At 48.4% G+C, this 16,689-nt stretch overlaps 6 protein-coding genes across 6 annotated transcripts; 2 read left to right on the top strand and 4 right to left on the bottom strand.

Moving 5' to 3' along the window:
- Positions 1-384: 384 nt before the first annotated feature.
- On the bottom strand, positions 385-4,783 carry FTJAE_11075 (CAMK DCAMKL kinase; the record flags this gene model as incomplete). Its single annotated transcript, XM_037343980.1, has 3 exons — positions 385-3,093; positions 3,156-3,367; positions 3,421-4,783. The coding sequence occupies 3 exons, from the start codon at positions 4,781-4,783 to the stop codon at positions 385-387; spliced, it is 4,284 nt and encodes a 1,427-aa protein (XP_037201906.1).
- A 415-nt stretch (positions 4,784-5,198) lies between these two features.
- Positions 5,199-6,878, top strand: FTJAE_11074 (kinase catalytic domain protein; the record flags this gene model as incomplete). Its single annotated transcript, XM_037343979.1, has 1 exon — positions 5,199-6,878. The coding sequence occupies one exon, from the start codon at positions 5,199-5,201 to the stop codon at positions 6,876-6,878; it is 1,680 nt and encodes a 559-aa protein (XP_037201905.1).
- A 3,050-nt stretch (positions 6,879-9,928) lies between these two features.
- On the bottom strand, positions 9,929-11,163 carry FTJAE_11073 (uncharacterized protein; the record flags this gene model as incomplete). The annotated part of the gene is made up of 2 exons (XM_037343978.1): positions 9,929-10,786; positions 10,831-11,163. 2 exons carry the CDS (start codon positions 11,161-11,163, stop codon positions 9,929-9,931), a joined length of 1,191 nt encoding a protein of 396 aa, XP_037201904.1.
- Positions 11,164-12,106: 943 nt separating this feature from the next.
- FTJAE_11072 (fumarylacetoacetase) lies at positions 12,107-13,430 on the top strand (the record flags this gene model as incomplete). The annotated part of the gene is made up of 2 exons (XM_037343977.1): positions 12,107-13,037; positions 13,084-13,430. 2 exons carry the CDS (start codon positions 12,107-12,109, stop codon positions 13,428-13,430), a joined length of 1,278 nt encoding a protein of 425 aa, XP_037201903.1.
- Positions 13,431-13,700: 270 nt separating this feature from the next.
- FTJAE_11071 (maleylacetoacetate isomerase) lies at positions 13,701-14,366 on the bottom strand (the record flags this gene model as incomplete). Its single annotated transcript, XM_037343976.1, has 1 exon — positions 13,701-14,366. The coding sequence occupies one exon, from the start codon at positions 14,364-14,366 to the stop codon at positions 13,701-13,703; it is 666 nt and encodes a 221-aa protein (XP_037201902.1).
- Positions 14,367-15,437: 1,071 nt separating this feature from the next.
- On the bottom strand, positions 15,438-16,145 carry FTJAE_11070 (extracellular guanyl-specific ribonuclease Fl2; the record flags this gene model as incomplete). The annotated part of the gene is made up of 1 exon (XM_037343975.1): positions 15,438-16,145. One exon carries the CDS (start codon positions 16,143-16,145, stop codon positions 15,438-15,440), a length of 708 nt encoding a protein of 235 aa, XP_037201901.1.
- Positions 16,146-16,689: the final 544 nt, after the last annotated feature.

The following is a 16,689-nucleotide window of genomic DNA, read 5'->3' as shown; positions in this document are numbered from 1 at the left end:
CCTGCATCTCAGTAAGGGCTCAAGAATTGATATCAATGAGGCTTGCAGTGAGTCTCCGTTACATCGTGCCGTCGACTGCATCAGCTTTAAAGAGAGCAGGAAGAGATAATTGGAGAATAGCTAATAAACACTACGCAAATGAGGATCGAAATACCGACCTATGCGACGGGGACATGGCCTCAGCTATAACCCGGGAGCTGATTCGAGTAATACTACTACCAGACAAAGTCGCGTATACCTTGATTATGTTACAACTTCTATCTCAGTGGTTGGATTCTCCACGGTTCTCAACAAGACGACCCAATCAGGCGTGAGAGAGGCTTAACATTACTCTCAGTGAGATCCTATCTAACAGAAAAGTAAGAGTACGCACTTACACCGAGATCAAGTCACCGATGTACCGTCGGCAAGGTGAAGCATACACTCATCCACCCCCAACTCACTCCAAGCTCTCAATTTGCGCATATGAGCCGCTAAACTTGGTTCATCCTTACCAGTCGAACGGCTTTCAAGTATCGCCAAGTGTTCCGCAACGTTAACCTGCATGCTCCCCGAGACAGCGAAGTTCTCTAGATCCCACTCCGTTTCACTCTTCCTGTGCATCAACCCATTGTATCTTTCGTACTTGCCCCCCATCCCTTGTAGAAAGCTCTTCATGCGCTGCTCATTCGTCCGATAAGTACTAATAGCTTCCTTATACTCATCCGGCTTTTCTAGTCTTTGGAGATGACGGCATTGCTGTAGAAACTCATGGACCTTTAGTAGCCGTCGGGCTGTTATGTCGAGAGGTGTTTCGCCATAGGAGTTAAGAAGATTCCACTCCACGTCTTCGTCCTCGAGTTCCTTCAGTGCATCCAGGTTACCGCACTCAACTGCTACATGTACAGCAGTGCCAAATTCTGAGTTCACTGCATTGAGATATTCCGACTCCGGGTACTTCTCAATGATGGCAGAGATGAGTTGGCGTGGGGCGCGGGGCTTGAAGTTTGTTGGACATTCGTCGAGCATGACAGACATGTGAAGAATAGATAACCCTTCATTGTCAGTTGACCCGGACGGTATACACGCACGAAAGAACTCTTCGTCGCTGGGAGGAGTAAGATCGAGAAGAAATAGAATCTGCTTATCGAAGTTGCTGTACTTGCGGCTCTTTCGGATAAGACGTGCCAGAAGGGTAGTTTCATCGCTGTCTTCATCTACACGACGGCATGAGACGTCACATTGCTCGCTCTCATACAGTTCGCGCGCGCGTGCCTCGTAGCCGCCCATGACGGCCTTCTCAAAGGCAGAAATGTCGCTATCTTGTGCTTCGCTGGGTAAAGGCGTGCCTTGGGGCGGCATCATGCTTGGCTCCCCCACAGGTTCCATAATGCTGCGCCCCCCAGGCCCTGGCCGTATCGTAAACGACATTTTGAAGCCTCCTTGCGAAGCCTTCTGCTGCAAGATATCCTCACCGACATCCGGGCCAATCGTTTCTTGGAGCGGTGGATCCCTGATTAGATCAAGTTTAATCTTTGACCTAGCGTTTGATTCGAGGCGCTCCTTGATATCGTACAAATGACTGATGAAGTCTGCAAGTTTGTGCCCCTGAATCGATGCTTGAAGCTGAAAGGCTGACTCAGAGTCCCGTGTTTCTCTCTCAGCAAGTGGAAGAAGGTACTCAACTGCCGTTAGATCCTCGACATCGAGGGCAGTCTGAAGTGTTCTGATGAGATTCTTTGTGAGAGGCTGGATGTCCAAAGATCTCAGATGGTTCAGCACAAACGGTTGGCCGTACAAGGTCGCTGCCGTGAAGATAGAGTGCTTGACCTGCGTGGTGACATCCCAATTCACCACGTGGCCCTGAGCTCCACGCTTCAGAAGGAAGGTGATTGTCTCCTCGCATCTCTTGATGTGATCTTTCCCATGAAGTAATACCCGATCGTACAGGCCCTGGTACCAGTAGTCGACAGCGCACCAGAGCGGAGTGACCTTGAGGGAGTGCGTTTCATAACACATCCAATCCAATAACTGCTCATATTCCTTTCCCTCGGGTAACAGAACCTCTAGGACGTCCGACATGTGTAGTCTTGCTGCATAGTGGACTGGCGAGTATGTCCTCCCACGTTTCTGGGCTGGCATAGTTCCTGTGTACGGCTCATACTTCTCTGCTCCGTTAAAAGGATCCGCGCCCAGAGAAACAAGCACCGAAACTGCTGTTATGCTCGACTGCGCTACTGCACATAAAAGGGGCGTCGCATCAGTAAGGGTGTCTTTCAAATCGAGTTGGCCAACGGTGCATAGAGTAGCAAGGCTGCAGCGGGCCTCTAGATCGGCACCTTTATCTGTGAGGAGCCGCGCTAAAGGAAGGATATCCCCATCTCCAAAATGAGCAAGGAAATGGAGTGGTGTTAGTCCGGAGGTTTCGTCTCTTAGTGGTGCATCGTGCTCAATGAGAACTTTGGCGATTCTGTAGTCACCCTTCTGGCAAGCTTGCATCAGAAGAGAAGTGCACAAGTCGGGGTTGAGACCTGGTAGCTCAAGAACGTTTTGCAAGCTGACATTCCAGCTCTGATTGACCAAATATCTGCAGATGAGCGGGAGCTGGCCTCTCAATTTGTCGCTGTCTTCGAGCTGGTTGCTTTCCGACAAAGCCCGATCCGAAGTCGCAGAGATATCTGCTTCCTCTCTGATACGCGCACTCAGCGCTACCAGCTGGTCTCGAAATACCTCACCACGTCTTTCTGAGCTCAATCGCTTCAGAGAACGCCGATCTCCATGCAGAGCCAAATCGTATAGCCAACCCTCTTCAACCTTTGGATCTATAGGATTCGGCATCCCTATCCAAGCCAGTGCCTGTCCTAGCGAAGCGCGAGCGTCTTCATGTCCCAGCTTGGCAGCAGTCAGAAGATATTGTCCGGCTTCGCGAAGTGATGGCGCTGAAGTGGCAGCAGACCGGTGAATACCAATGAGCCACGTTGCCATTGCATACGCCGCGAGGGACCGTGAGGTTTCGCAGTATGAGTCTGAATCGGCGATTTCTCGTATCTGAGTGATTATTGCGGTGGTGACTCGGCCGGGAAGTCGTCTGAGTCTGCTAAAGTATGCGTTGATCTAGATATACGTACCGTATTAGTCCTGGCTGGGTTGCTGTAATCCTTGATGGAAGTGCTTACCGAAATTGTCCTTTCTGCTAGAGGGACCAGGGTTATATGTCCCTCTTCCTCCACCCCCAGCTTTATCTCTTTTGTGTATAGTTGTGATGGTTCTGGATAAGACTGATGAAGTCCTGGTATGACTGGTTCGGGATCGAGCTCCTGTTGCCTGTCTGTAGCCACAGTGGAATTGCATGCTACGTCCTCAGCTTGGGCCAAAGGTATGTCTACACCTAGGTCGAGTTAGATATCTTTGTTCCTGAGCAAGAGAGGGCGGAGTGCTTACAGTGGCTGAAATAAACCTCCTCTTCAAGCAGATCAAAAGTCTCAAACATTTGCGGATCCTCTTTAATGGCTGTTACAATCTCCTGGTGGAGCATAGTCCTCAGTAACTCGACTGGTAGTGCAGCTCCAGCTTGAAGCTCATCTTCATTGGAGAGCATTGAATCGAAGAACTCGGAGATGAGACCCGAAACTCTGTCCGTGAAGACATGTGGACCAGACGACTCATTAGTGTCCTTCTGCATTCTGATAAAGGTTGCGAGGGCGCCGTCGTCTGCTTTGAGCTTGTGTAGCGACTCAACACCATCACCTGACCCATCTGCTTGATCAAACACCGTGCTCATGAAAGGGCCAACCAATAAAAGCGATGCCACGAGCGTCAAAGAATAGATATCAGCTTGAAGTAAGCCTTGAGCGCCGATGGCCTGCAAAACTGTGGGACTTTGCCATAAGGCAGTTCCTGATTTGAGCTGGATTGGTTCATGTATGTTGGTAACCAGAAGGGAGCAGCCAAAGTCGGTGAGTTTTGCACATGGCCTGCCCTTTTCGTCGATGAAAACCAGGATATTTTCTGGTTTCAAGTCTGCGTGGATGACGCCGACGGTCTGAAGAGCTAGCAAGCCTTGAAAGCAATGGATTGCCAGACGTAGCCTATCTCTTGCATCAAGCGCCGCTGAAGCAAGATATTTGCATAAATCACCTCCTTGGGCCGTCTCCAACACAAGAACAGGCATTATAGCGCGGTCGTTATCTACCCCCCAGCAGATACCAACCATGTTCGTGATGTTCTCATGCCTCCGGAGATGCTCGTTTCTGAGAATCGCGATTTCAGTGCATATAGACTCTGAGAGGTCCCGGCCATCCTTGGAGTTCCAATCCACCGTTCTCTTTGGGACTCGGAGGACAACGTCGTTGAGATGGAGCATGGCCAGTCTATGGATGGTGGTCATTTTGAACCGAGAATCGACATATTTTATGAGTGTGTTTGGTCGGCTTCGCATGACTTGGAACGAACCACCAGACGCAAAGGAAGGCTCTCTCTCAAAAGCCTTTTCGTCGATGCAGATGTTGGCTAGGACTTCTTCTCTTGCAGATGGACATGTGCCTACAGCATCGATGGCGGCAGTGAACAGAGGCAATAGCCCCGGAATGGGCCACTGTGATGCTTTCGCATAGTCTGTCATTATGCAGCTCTCGGCGGCGGTATGGATTAGGTAGAATACTGGGGGCGTGTTTCCTGTGCCAGATAGGCCATATATAGTGATACGCTGAGCTGAATGTCCGGCGCTCTTGCTGGCCGGTCTGTTCAAATGACGCTGCTTTTTGAATGGAAGGCAGAGACTGGAGGCGCGGTCTAGACTTTGCATCGCACAAGACGTGGAAACTTTCGATCCATCACATTCTTGCAAGTCTGTGCCTCGTCAAGATTTAATTCGCATTTGGCTAGCATTACCGCTACCAAGTGAGGCTGAAAGCATTACTGCCACCACTAAGACATGTTGATGTACTGATAGCACACAGTGGCGGCCTTTTAGGGCTCGTTGTTCTCTTTTAGCGCGGTGTGGGTGATGGTGGCGGCGGCAGAGACCCGTGAACTAACGGAGGTTCCGCTAGCAAACGGAGGTCTGCTCACCAGCTGAACGATATCATGAGGACCCTCCGAAATAAAAGATAAGTAAATGCTATGGATGTACGCTCTCAGCATGCACTAACTCCTCGTAATCGAAGTCATTTTTATCTCCGCAAAGGTACTCAAGCCAACTTACCCATCGCATATCGAACATGTCTGGCCTCGAGGCTATCGCAATCTTGGGATTCGCCCTCCAGGTCGTCGACACTACCGTCAGGGTCATTGATCTGTGGAAGGCGACAAATGAAGTCGGACAAGAAGTCATCATAATAAAAGCCAGACTCGACATGATTCGCGCCCGTCTCAAGACCTGGGCACTCGGATGGGGGCGATTGAAGGAGGAGGACCTTAAGAAGACTCCACGATTCAATGAATTCGGAATTCTGGCTCTGAGATATGTCTTGATAATCCAGTATCGGCTCACGGCACTAGAGGATTTCGACAAAAAGTATCCCTCGTTGTTTCGAAATGATCGTGTTTTAGAGGGTCAACCTCGCTCGGCTGACCGCGGCCTTCAACTCGCTCTTATTGCTCAAACGGATAAGCCAAATGCTAAAGATCTGGAGTCGCTTCAGAAGGAAGTAGCATCTATAAACCATGCCAACATAATTCAGCGGTGGAGGTGGGCGCGGAAGGGAGGAGAGGGTCTGAAGATGACGGATCAAATTGCCGTACTAGTTGGCGAGCTCGAAGATTTCTTCGTACCCCCGACTAGCGACCAGATCGGGGCAGTTGACGTTGATCCGAAACTTCCACTGATTGAAGAGGATAAAGCTTTTAAAGTAGTGCAGGGCCTCGCCACCTTCAAGGAAGCCGCAGAAGAGATGACAAACCGAACGGACACCATGCACCAGCGAGAGTTACTACGAAGCCATCGAGGTATCAAAAACGAAAAGAAACTAGGCAGAACAACTGAACACTCCACGAAGCGCAGTCTTGCCAATTTCAAGTCTCGCAACATCAACATCACACCTGTGATGATCGAGTGGATCACCGTACCAAGCAGTTTATCTGCTGAAATGAAGGAGGCTTCCCAGAACCAGATACACGACCTCGCTTTACTGCTACACTCAGAAAAGAAGCCCCAAGAGTTCAGGACTCTGGAATGCATAGCCATGGTCGATATGCCAGTCGCAGAAGAAGAGGACGCGCGATATGGTTTGGTCTTCAAACTTGAGGAGGGGCAGCAGGTTTTCACCCTTCTAGAGTTGCTGAGCAGGGAAGGTTCTACGCCTAAATCTCTCACGGAGCGGCTGAAGCTTGTTAAGCTGCTTTCCAAAACACTACTGTTTCTTCATTTAGGATCGTGGCTGCACAAAGGTATACGGAGCGACAATGTCCTCTTTCTGAGTAGCGACGTATCGAGTGTCGATCTTGGCGCGGCATACATCGGTGGTTTCGACTACAGTAGGCTCTTCCGCGAAACTAGACTAACTCAAAATGTTGGAGACAATCGATATCAGAACCTGTACCGTCACCCAGACCACCAAGGCCTTCCAGTCCAGGAGAATGGCGAGTCAGCTGACAGACCGCCTTTCTCATGCAAGGCCGACCTGTACAGTCTTGGTGTTGTACTCGTGGAGATTGGTTTATGGTCGCCGATTATCAAGCTTTTAGACGCTCGGGGGACTCAAGACGAAGACAAAAGTGTGCGGGAGGCAATACTTGATATGATTCCTGAAGTCAGAATGAGGATGGGTGATGCCTTTGCCGATGCAGCGTCAGCGTGCTTGAGGAGTGAGTTTCAAACGGGCGAGCCTGGACAGCCAGAGAGTATTCGGGAGGCTTTTTATCAATCTGTAGTGAGACTGTTGGAGCGTTGCTACCTATGATGACTTGTTTGATATGGATGGTGTTTGAGCCATTGAAACGAGATATTGTTCGAATAAGAAGTGAAGGCCTGAGGATCAAATAGATTATGAATTATAAATGGCTTGTCTCTATGCCATGCCGACAGAGCCCCAAAGCGATAATATAGACCTGTACTTTATGATCAGACTTATTTGCGAATGGAGTCTTATTTAGCTACCAGAGCCAAATCTAGGGTCACAGACTTACACTATCACCATTGAAAGACTTGTCTGAGACTCCGAGAAGCGTTTACATGCATCCAAAAGCAGCGAGATTCTATATCAAAGTTATTTCGCTAACGTCGTCCAAGCGTTGATCATCCAGGAAAGAATCATCTTCGCTCTTGAACTCAAGAACCCCATACCGGCAGTAAACCCCCTCTCCTTCACCAGGCACTTCGTGCACTAATAAGCCCACAACACACAACGGGTCAATGGCTAATCGACCTACAGGCACCCACAATACGCTAGGACCTTCTCCCCACTCCGCATCGTATTCCACAGCACGAGACATATGGCGCATAACTCGACGATTTGAGTCCAAAAAATCGAAACATTCGAACCTCACCGTATCACCTGAGTCACTAGCCTTGATGAATCCGACACGATTCTTCCCAATCTCTATTTGGATAATGGGCGCTCTGATGTAGAGCCTAGAGGTAGTGCCCTCCACCGTGCTTATAGCCCCAGGATGCGTGGGGAAGCGTAGAGGCCGGTCGGGGTGGTCATCCCGTATGTATATCGGTGTCCGAATGATCCTCATGAATTCAACGGGACAACTCGATGCCCAGCACCAAGACGGTAGCTGCGCGGCCTCAGGTCTCTTGCATGCCTCATGCCAGATGGACTGATGATACCATAAAAGGCCCTCCGCAAGACTCCATCGGAAGAGACCGTTGAAATATTCGGCATTCAAACGTCGAATAAGCATAGAAGCAAGGCCATGAATGGCGTATAAACGGTCCTTCTCATACGTCAGATTTTTCTTTGAGAAATCGGTGACAAGTTGATACCATCCCCTTGACAGAAGCATCTCTTCATCAGGCATCACCATGATATCTCTAGGTGAAAGGACTACCTCACTCAGTGGACCCTTATATTCCCATGGAGTCCTTCTGCCTTCGAGAAAAAGAGAAGTCTGGCATTCTAGAAATACTCCTTGGAGGGTCTAGTGAAGTGTCCGCTTCGCTAGTGCTGTCTCTTGTAAACACTATCCGCGTTCTGTCAGCGGCGACGTAAGGAGGGTTTTCTTTCTACCTATTGTGTTGTGATCCCATTTGAATATGGAGTATTCTGGTACTTTGTGTCTGTTTGCACCTAACGTGCTGTAATCTGATAATATGGAAGGCTTTTTGTGTATCTTGAAGGCGATGTCCTTAATAGGAAATCTTGTGACTGGGCGTTTAATCAAGAAGCCCTGTTGGATATCTGTTGCTGCTGATGCAGAGATATAATACTCGGCATTGGAGTAATAATCGCCTATTCTAGTCGACTTAGTGTGAAAATCACCGCTTGGTCCTTGAATGATATACATTGCATCTACCTATAGGTAGCGATATCCCATCGTTCTTGTCAGAAGGATGGCGTCTCGGATGGTCTTTGGAAGTTCTGAGATAGAAATGCTATGAAGCTGTGTGTTGAGATTATTCTCTGTCGTTTTGGAACTTTTGTTATCGGTTCCCTAATAATAGCTGAGGATAAGGTAGGCTAAGTCTTGCGTGTGATCGCAGCTCTTGATATCGACGAGTTTGACTATGGAATCATTGCCCTTGCTGACATTAACTAGCCTAGTTGGTAGACCTGATGCGTTCTGTTTGGCTGTATAGCTTTTATGATTTGTGTGCTTTGCGCGATAGCTCTCTATCTAAGGCTGGATCTGGTGATTAACGAGGTTAGCCAATTCATGTTGGGTATTTCCCTCGGTGAAGTCTAGAATGGGCCGATATTAATATTGAATAACTTTAGTAGAATTTTGGTGCTACCTTTGATGTGATGTGTCTTGAACTTTCCTATAACCTCCAGCTTACTACACTCGATAAGTTTAAGCCTAGCTCCTGTAACGTTAGCGAGTTCTCTACCATTTTGCACTACCCTCGGGCTGAGTGTGAAGGTCCTTTTGAACTTGGTGATTTGTAACTTAATTGACCTATTTGCAAATTCTTGGGACTCCGAAAGCTCTTTGGTCACTGCATAGTCGTTTATTATCAGCGACCAAATAAAGCGACATAGTACACAACCTTCATCAGCTGATTCTTGGAGGGAAGAAAACATGTCATGAAAGGCTAGAACTTCAACAAGGATTCTCTCGGTTCCCAATCCCGATGGCCATGTAAAAGATCCGCAGCTGCTGCAAAGTTGGAGAGAGGGGTGGACGATATCAACGACGGTAGCATCGACCAATTGAGGCAAACTGTTGCTATCTGCCATTACAGTGATGAGGGGCGTCCGATGGTGAATGCCGCTTGACCGAAGAATATAGTCTTCGCCTCAAAAGTAAAAGGTTGATATTTAGACATCAGCTTTCGGATTTTAGGCAATTCCAGCTGTGAATCCACGGAGAAGGACGATTCAATGGCATGCAACTTGATGAATTACATGATAATGAAGTGAATAAATCAATCATTAAATGCTGGATCAAGTTCTGAGTTTTCCGACATGGCAGTGCAAAGCTAACCCCGCAATTGATCATGACCTTTCAGGCTCCCTCTCCATACCAACCAATGGGAACATGAATTTTCCGGCTCACGGCCACCAGGCAGACGCTCCAGCCCCGACTCAGCCTTCCTCTATGCCACTACAGTTGAGGCTGCTTGGATAGGTAGGTACGTAGGCAGAACACTAGGCATTCCAGGCCTTCTGCTCAAGGCATATCGCTAAGAGCTTCCATTTCCTGATTTGGTGTTCGGGGAGGGACTAGCGCCTCTGCCTCTTCTGTCCCAGCAGAGGCCACAACACCAACGTAATGCTTATTTGTCCGTCTTTCGTTTACATATAAACCGTTCTCTAATGACCACAGTTGGTACCTGACCTGCCTAACAAATGACCAAACAGAGGAAGTAAAACTCACTGTAAAGAATGACAATTGCTTCCTCTATAACCGGAACCCAAGTCGCAAGCGCCAAGATCTGCCCAAAGCCCCAAGATCCCTCCGATTCCCGGACTCCGCCGCCATTTACACTCGCAATATCCGCCCTCAGTGTGAAAAGACTTCCAAGGGCAGTCCACATAAAGATGAAGAAGAAAATAGAACTCAATACCCTCCACGGTACACGAAAGAAGAGCCAGCCTAGCACAGGCACTTTATCCGCCGGCCTCTTGGTGCACTTCCCAACAAGGTATGCCAAACCGGCGAGCATCGCAATGACCACCGGAAGGAGGTAAAAAGCGAAGATTGCACTGCTAGCTTTGAACGATGACTTTGAGTCCCAGCAGTTCGCCTCAAAAGGCACTCTTCCATGTAACCTCGCTGCAGCTTCGGCAGTATAACTCATGCACATCACTACCGTAAAGAGCAACCATATGACGAAACCCATAAAGTATCCAGATTTTTTCTTCCGCTCAATATCAACGTAGACAGGAAGGGTGAGGAAGTAACTAGCTGTCAAAATAGCACAGGCGAGTCGAGACATGTTAATGTCGTACACGCTCTCCTTCCGACCGCAGATGATCAGAGTAGCGAGTAGGACCGACGCTGCCAAAAGTCCCAAGCCCGTATGGAATGCACCGAGGCTATTGTAGAACATGCTGCGAATGTTGTCCCAGAAACCTTGTTCTTTGCATGGTGTTCGAGTTTTGAAGGTGGTGTAATCGTTCTCGACATACATACTGCTTAAAAATGATGCGACGTAGAGGCTGGCGAGGATGGCACCCATCAAGTAAACGAGCATCATCTACTAATATCAGCACCATTTCAAATCTCAAGCAACAGTCTTACCCCGACGCCAACAACGTCCGCGTCGCCATCCCACTCCCAAACCTCGCACATTTCATCCTTGCATATAGTCATAGGCTTGTGAATCAGCCACTGGTTCATCTCCCTGTTGGCGCACTCTTTTGCGCAGAAGAACCAGTTCATGGCTCTGTACTCGGGAACGTCTGTGCCGCCAAAGGATTGCAGATAGGTCACGAGATCTGTCATGTTGGCTGTCTTGTGTACCCATGGTACGAGGAATGCAGCGGCCGCTTTGCAATTCGTCCAGGGCCGGTAGTTCTTGATAGCCATGTCTATGCCTTTGCATGAAAAGGCGCATATATCAAGAGTGGCCATGGTAATTGGATGCGTCGGAGAATATTGGGGAACTTGGTGATTAGTGGTGGTCTAATTGCCCTAGGCGAGGAAAAGCTGTACTTTTACGCATTACTGCGAGACGTGCAGTGGGCTGTTGGGAACTAACTATAAATCATGTTAGCTAACTGGCGTTATCTCTAAACATTCTCAATCTCCTTTTTTGAACGGAGCTGATCGCGTTCAAAAGCAAGGTGAAGCGTAGCCTCGCGATGGACAGGGGAGAGTTGCAGGAGATGGCTTGAAACTATCGACGCCACCATGCATGTTCTATCTATGTTGTCCTTGTGACTTGACGATTCCCTGCACGGCTGAGAACAAAAGGTAGGTTTAAAATGACCGAGAGCGCTCTAGAACATCAGGCCATAGTCTGGAAATGTCACAGGTGCAATGGTGCCATGGAAGTGGGTGACATGAGACTAGAACGTGGATAGTGATATATAGATGGCTGCAGGGAAGATGACAGCCTGCTCAAGATGAGAAAGTCACCTACTCCGTAGATAAAAAACAGGTTCGACCGTATACGATAGTTACTATAAATGTTAGAGAAAGTACCATGGATTCCTAAGTATTTGATACTTGAGAGCAGCTGATTATCCATCCTAAGCTTCATCGTGTCTTAAGATCAATCATATCGAAAGGCCTTATCTTATCGCTGTTATCATCATTCGTCTTATCCTAAGATCGTATCTTATCGCTCTTATCGCACATCTCTCCGCCGAGGCCGCTCTTCAGCCGAAGTAACCGACACCACCAAAAACGGAATAATCGGAACCATTTCCGTTCGGCACCCCACGTTAGCCCCGGCATCCAGCCCCGCTAAGTCGGCTTGCGGCGGCTCCATCACGAGCATGTAATACAAAATAAAACTGACGTCGTGACAACTCTCTCACTGCATCTCCTCATCTAACTAGAATCACTCAAGATGTCGTGGCTTTCTATCCCCGCCGAGTCTCACTTCTCCATCGCCAACATCCCCTTTGGCATCATCTCTACTTCATCAAATGCTGCGCCTCGACCTGCTGTTGCGATCGGTGATCATGTCCTAGACCTTGATGCTTTTGCAAAGCGTGATGGGTTCTCGGGCAGTTCTGAGATTCAGAAGCAGGTTGATGTGTTTTCTCAACAGTCGCTGAATGCTTTTGCGGCGCTTGGCCGTCCGTTTCATCGCGCGACGAGGAGTTATCTCCAGGAGGTCTTTGCCAAGGACACTAAGAACCCAGTGTTGAAGGATAACCAGAAACTTCAAGACGCAGCTCTTCTCAAGCGCTCCGACGTCAAGAACCATCTCCCCTTGACTATCGGAGATTACACCGACTTTTACGCTGGCAAGAACCACGCTTTCAACGTCGGCTGTCTCTTCCGTGGTCCTGACAACGCTCTCCAACCCAACTACACCCATCTCCCCGTCGCTTACCACGGAAGAGCCAGCAGCGTTGTCGTATCAGGCACACCCATCCGCCGACCCTGGGGCCAAATCCTCCGTCCTGGCAATAAGGTCCCTGACCTCGCGCCGTGCGAGAGGCTCGACATTGAGCTCGAGATGGGCATGTTTATCTGTCGTGAGAACGAGATGGGAAGCCCTGTCCCCATTGACGAAGCTGATGAGCACATCTTTGGTTATGTGCTTATGAATGACTGGAGCGCACGAGATATCCAGGCTTGGGAATATGTGCCTCTTGGTCCTTTCACGGCTAAGAACTTGGGGACTAGTATTAGTGCCTGGGTCGTACTGGCCGATGCCCTTGAGGGGGCCAAGGCAGCTGGTATTAAGAATGATAATGAGATTCTACCTTATTTGAAGGAGAAGACGGCGAATAATGTCTTGGATATTGACCTCGAGGTCGAAATCATCAGTGAGTCTCACCATCCTACCAAATGACCATGACTAACCCAGTGCAGCCGCCGCTGGTACCAAGAACCATCTCAGCAAGACAACCTCGCGCAACCTACTCTGGTCGTGGCCCCAGATGATTGCCCACCACACCATTACGGGCTGCAACCTTCGACCTGGTGATCTTCTCGGATCGGGTACCATCTCCGGCACTGAGTCTGGCACTGAGGGCAGTATGCTGGAACAGACCAAGGGCGGCAAGGTACCTATTCAATTGAAGGATGGAGAGGAGCGCAAGTTCATCCAGGACGGCGATACACTCATCATTCGCGGTGCTTATGGTAGTGGTGATAAGAAGGTCGGCTTTGGTGAGGTGTCGGGACAGATCCTTGAGCCTCTTCCTCTGTTCAAGTGAAGCAAGTCTAGAGAAACGTGGAGGTAGTATGAAAAAGCTCAATAGACTTTTATTTTATTAATCCTTTTGCCATATTTGTGTACATTCTACTCATGTCTCAGCATCTTCCATCATGGCTTTGCGGAGTGGCATGTATCTTGTGTCCCTAATCGCCACAGCAGTTGGCAGGCCTTATGATCGGCAACTAGGAATGTAGATATTTTTAAGAACTTGAACTTTCTTTTTGTACCATCGTAGCTATGTAGCCTCTGCACATTAATTCTGTATCCATCAAGCCTTGAGATTGTCAGGCGTGTCAGGCTGATTCTGCCAATGCGCCTTCACAACAGCAGGATGATCCTTCAACCCATCCACAATCTTACCAATCGTCGGAAACAGCGTCAAATCAACACCAAACCTCTCAGCATTCCACATCGCAGGCAAAAGACAAGCATCCGCCATCGTCAACTCATCGCCAACACTACACTTCCCCGCAGAATCCTTAACAATCTCTTCATAAGCCGTGAGTCCATCAGTCATTAGCTGCTTATTCCACTCTTCTGCATTTCCACCGAGTTGTCTAATACGACGCATGATGCGCAGGTTTGTAACGGGCTGGATGTCTGCGCAGATGATGTTCATGAGTGTTCGCACTGTTGCGCGTGCTTCGAGGTTGGAGGGGAGGAGAGGATGGGAGGGGTGTTTTTCTTCGAGGTATTCTAGTGCTGCGACGGATTGACCGATGCGGAAGGGTTTGTCTTTGGAGGCATTTGAGATGAGGACCGGGACGGAAGCTGATGGGTTGAGAGTTTTGTGAGTGTCGGAGAGATGCTCATTCTTGAGAAGATTGACGAATGCTAGTTCATAGGGAATCCCTTTTGCATTCAGAGCGACGCGAATACGCGCTGAGCAGGAGGATCTGAAGTAAGAGTAGAGAGTATACTGAGGGTCAGACATATTGAATGCAATTGATCAAGTTACTACTGTAAATGAGAGCAGTTCAACAGAAGAGAAATAAAGGACCTCCTCCCGACGACCCGACCCCAAGGACACGCCCTTCTTATGTCATGAGGATGATTGTGCAGGTATGCTGTCATTGTGTAGAGCATTACCCGTCGCTAGCCTGGTAGTGCCGAACTCTGAAGTCTTGGGTGTCAGAAGGATTCCGGTGGAGTGCGGGGTGAGTGTGACGATCCGGGGTAGCTCGGGAGAAGGACGGCAATCTTGTCATGGAGGGGAGTAATTCCGCTCGTGATAGCCGGCTGAGTCATGATCTTGATGAGTGAGAGTTAATTGAATCTTGAGGTGGTCCTCTGACAGTCGAGAATTACAGTCTTAATGTGATAATACATTTGATAAGCTTCATCAGGATTCAGTGTGGCTAGCAATCATCTATGGGCTTGCATGGAAACTAGGAATATCAATGCTATTACTTGTCGCGATATTTATTTATTTCACTGTTTGAGTCTATTATTGAGAGAGAGAAATAAATCGTAATTTGTATTCATCGATCCAATTCTATACTGCATGACTTGCTTCATACCACTTCTGATCCGAGCACGGTATCGTGAAGGGCAGAGTCCATAAATTCCAACGCCAACAAACAAGATGCGAAAACCACTGCTGAACCAAAAAATGAGATTGCTGTTGAATATGCTTGAGTGTGGGACAGAGAGAGAGAGATCGCGATTTGTATCCAACGATGTAGCTCTGTACTGCATGGACGAACCATGGCTTGCTTCATACTACTTCAGGCCCAAGTAAGGTATCACGAAGAGCAGAGTTCATAAGATCCAACGCCAATAGAAATATGACCAAATAACTGCGGAACCAAAGATAGGATTGCTGTTGAAAATGGCAGAACTAGCGGATGACAAGTCGTATGCAAAGAGTGAGAGAAACTTGCTGGTCAAGTTGAGAGTAATGATTGATTGAAGTCGCCAAAAAGAAGCTGACTGTGACTTGACCGCTTGCAATGGCCAAAGCCGCTCATGACAATATAGCCAGACAAATAGACTGATGTGCGCTTTAAAACTCCAGCAAAGATTGACCGCGTACAACTCCATTGTAACCCATGACCTGTGGGTACATGCAACTGGCCATCAGGCTCTGTTGCTGCCATGCAACGTATTGTTGCTGCGCTGCCAAGGCAAACGCTTGTTGAGGTGTCATCTGGATCAACCCATGAGATGCTCCGTAAAAACCTGGACTAACAGGTGGAGAGAAAAAAGATGGCGAGAGAGGAAGAGATGGTGATAAAAGAGGTGAAGATGGAGGTGAGGGTATAGTTGGCATAGCCGTACATCCAGAGATCCTTGCTCTGTACCCTTTAGGTCGGTACTTGGCCTGAAGAAACCTCCCTTCCCACTTTGTGGGATGATAAATAACGTCATGTCCACCAGGGACAGACGGGTTGATAATAACTCGCGCTGGTCCAGGCCCTTCCGTTGAATGTTTGTAACTGCCATTGAGACACAGAGGATACTCCAACCAAGGGCCAGGTACCTTAAGTGGCAGTGCCTCGCTGTTGCGGAAAGTATGGGGATATGTAGAGAAATGACTGAACTCAGGGACTTGTTCGCTTTGCTTTCGGACTTGATGCGCAGGGATCTTCCCGAATGACATGTCCTCTACCTCGGAAAGAGAGTAGTAGGAGCATGTTGACGAGTTGTCATCCATGTCATCATCTGACCTGCTCATATGGTCCATGACTCCCAAGTCTGCAAGAGAAGGCATTGTCGCTGATGAAGAGTCCAAGAGAGTGTGAGTCGGTACGATGTATGAAGTAATGTGATTGTATTAATCGTTCTGCAGCTCCAAAGCGTTGAACAAGACTATTATACAGCTGTAGCCAGGAAAATATGGCAAGGTCGTCAAAAAGGTACCAAATGAGTAATCGGAAACGCCAGAGTGAAAGAAAAGGTAGCTGAGCTGGTAAGACTGGCTGAAAGTTCAAGAAATCAGGTGACCAAAGACAGAAAGTGTTGCAAGCAAACTGGCTGAAAGCTGAAGAGAGATGAGAAAGAATGAAGAATCGAAAGGGAAACAGAGGGAGAGAAAGTCTTTACTTATAGGCTCAAGACCAGAGAGAGTTTGAGATTGAGGGCTATGCTGCCCTTGCTGAAGGAAAGTACTGTGAAGTTAAGAGGGAATTGTCTCCTCTGTGATAGGATAGAACTTCAAGGTTCGAGGGAATATGAGAGGATTAGCTGAATGAGGCTTGGAATTGACTTGTCACAGCCGCAAAGTTTATCTACCTATCTGACGCACCCTCATTCTG

This window comes from Fusarium tjaetaba (genome assembly GCF_013396195.1).
Source record: "Fusarium tjaetaba strain NRRL 66243 chromosome Unknown NRRL66243_c0000266, whole genome shotgun sequence".
Taxonomy (NCBI): domain Eukaryota; kingdom Fungi; phylum Ascomycota; class Sordariomycetes; order Hypocreales; family Nectriaceae; genus Fusarium; species Fusarium tjaetaba.
The sequence above is the reverse complement of the archived record's forward strand: the minus strand, read 5'-3'. Positions and strand labels throughout refer to the sequence as shown.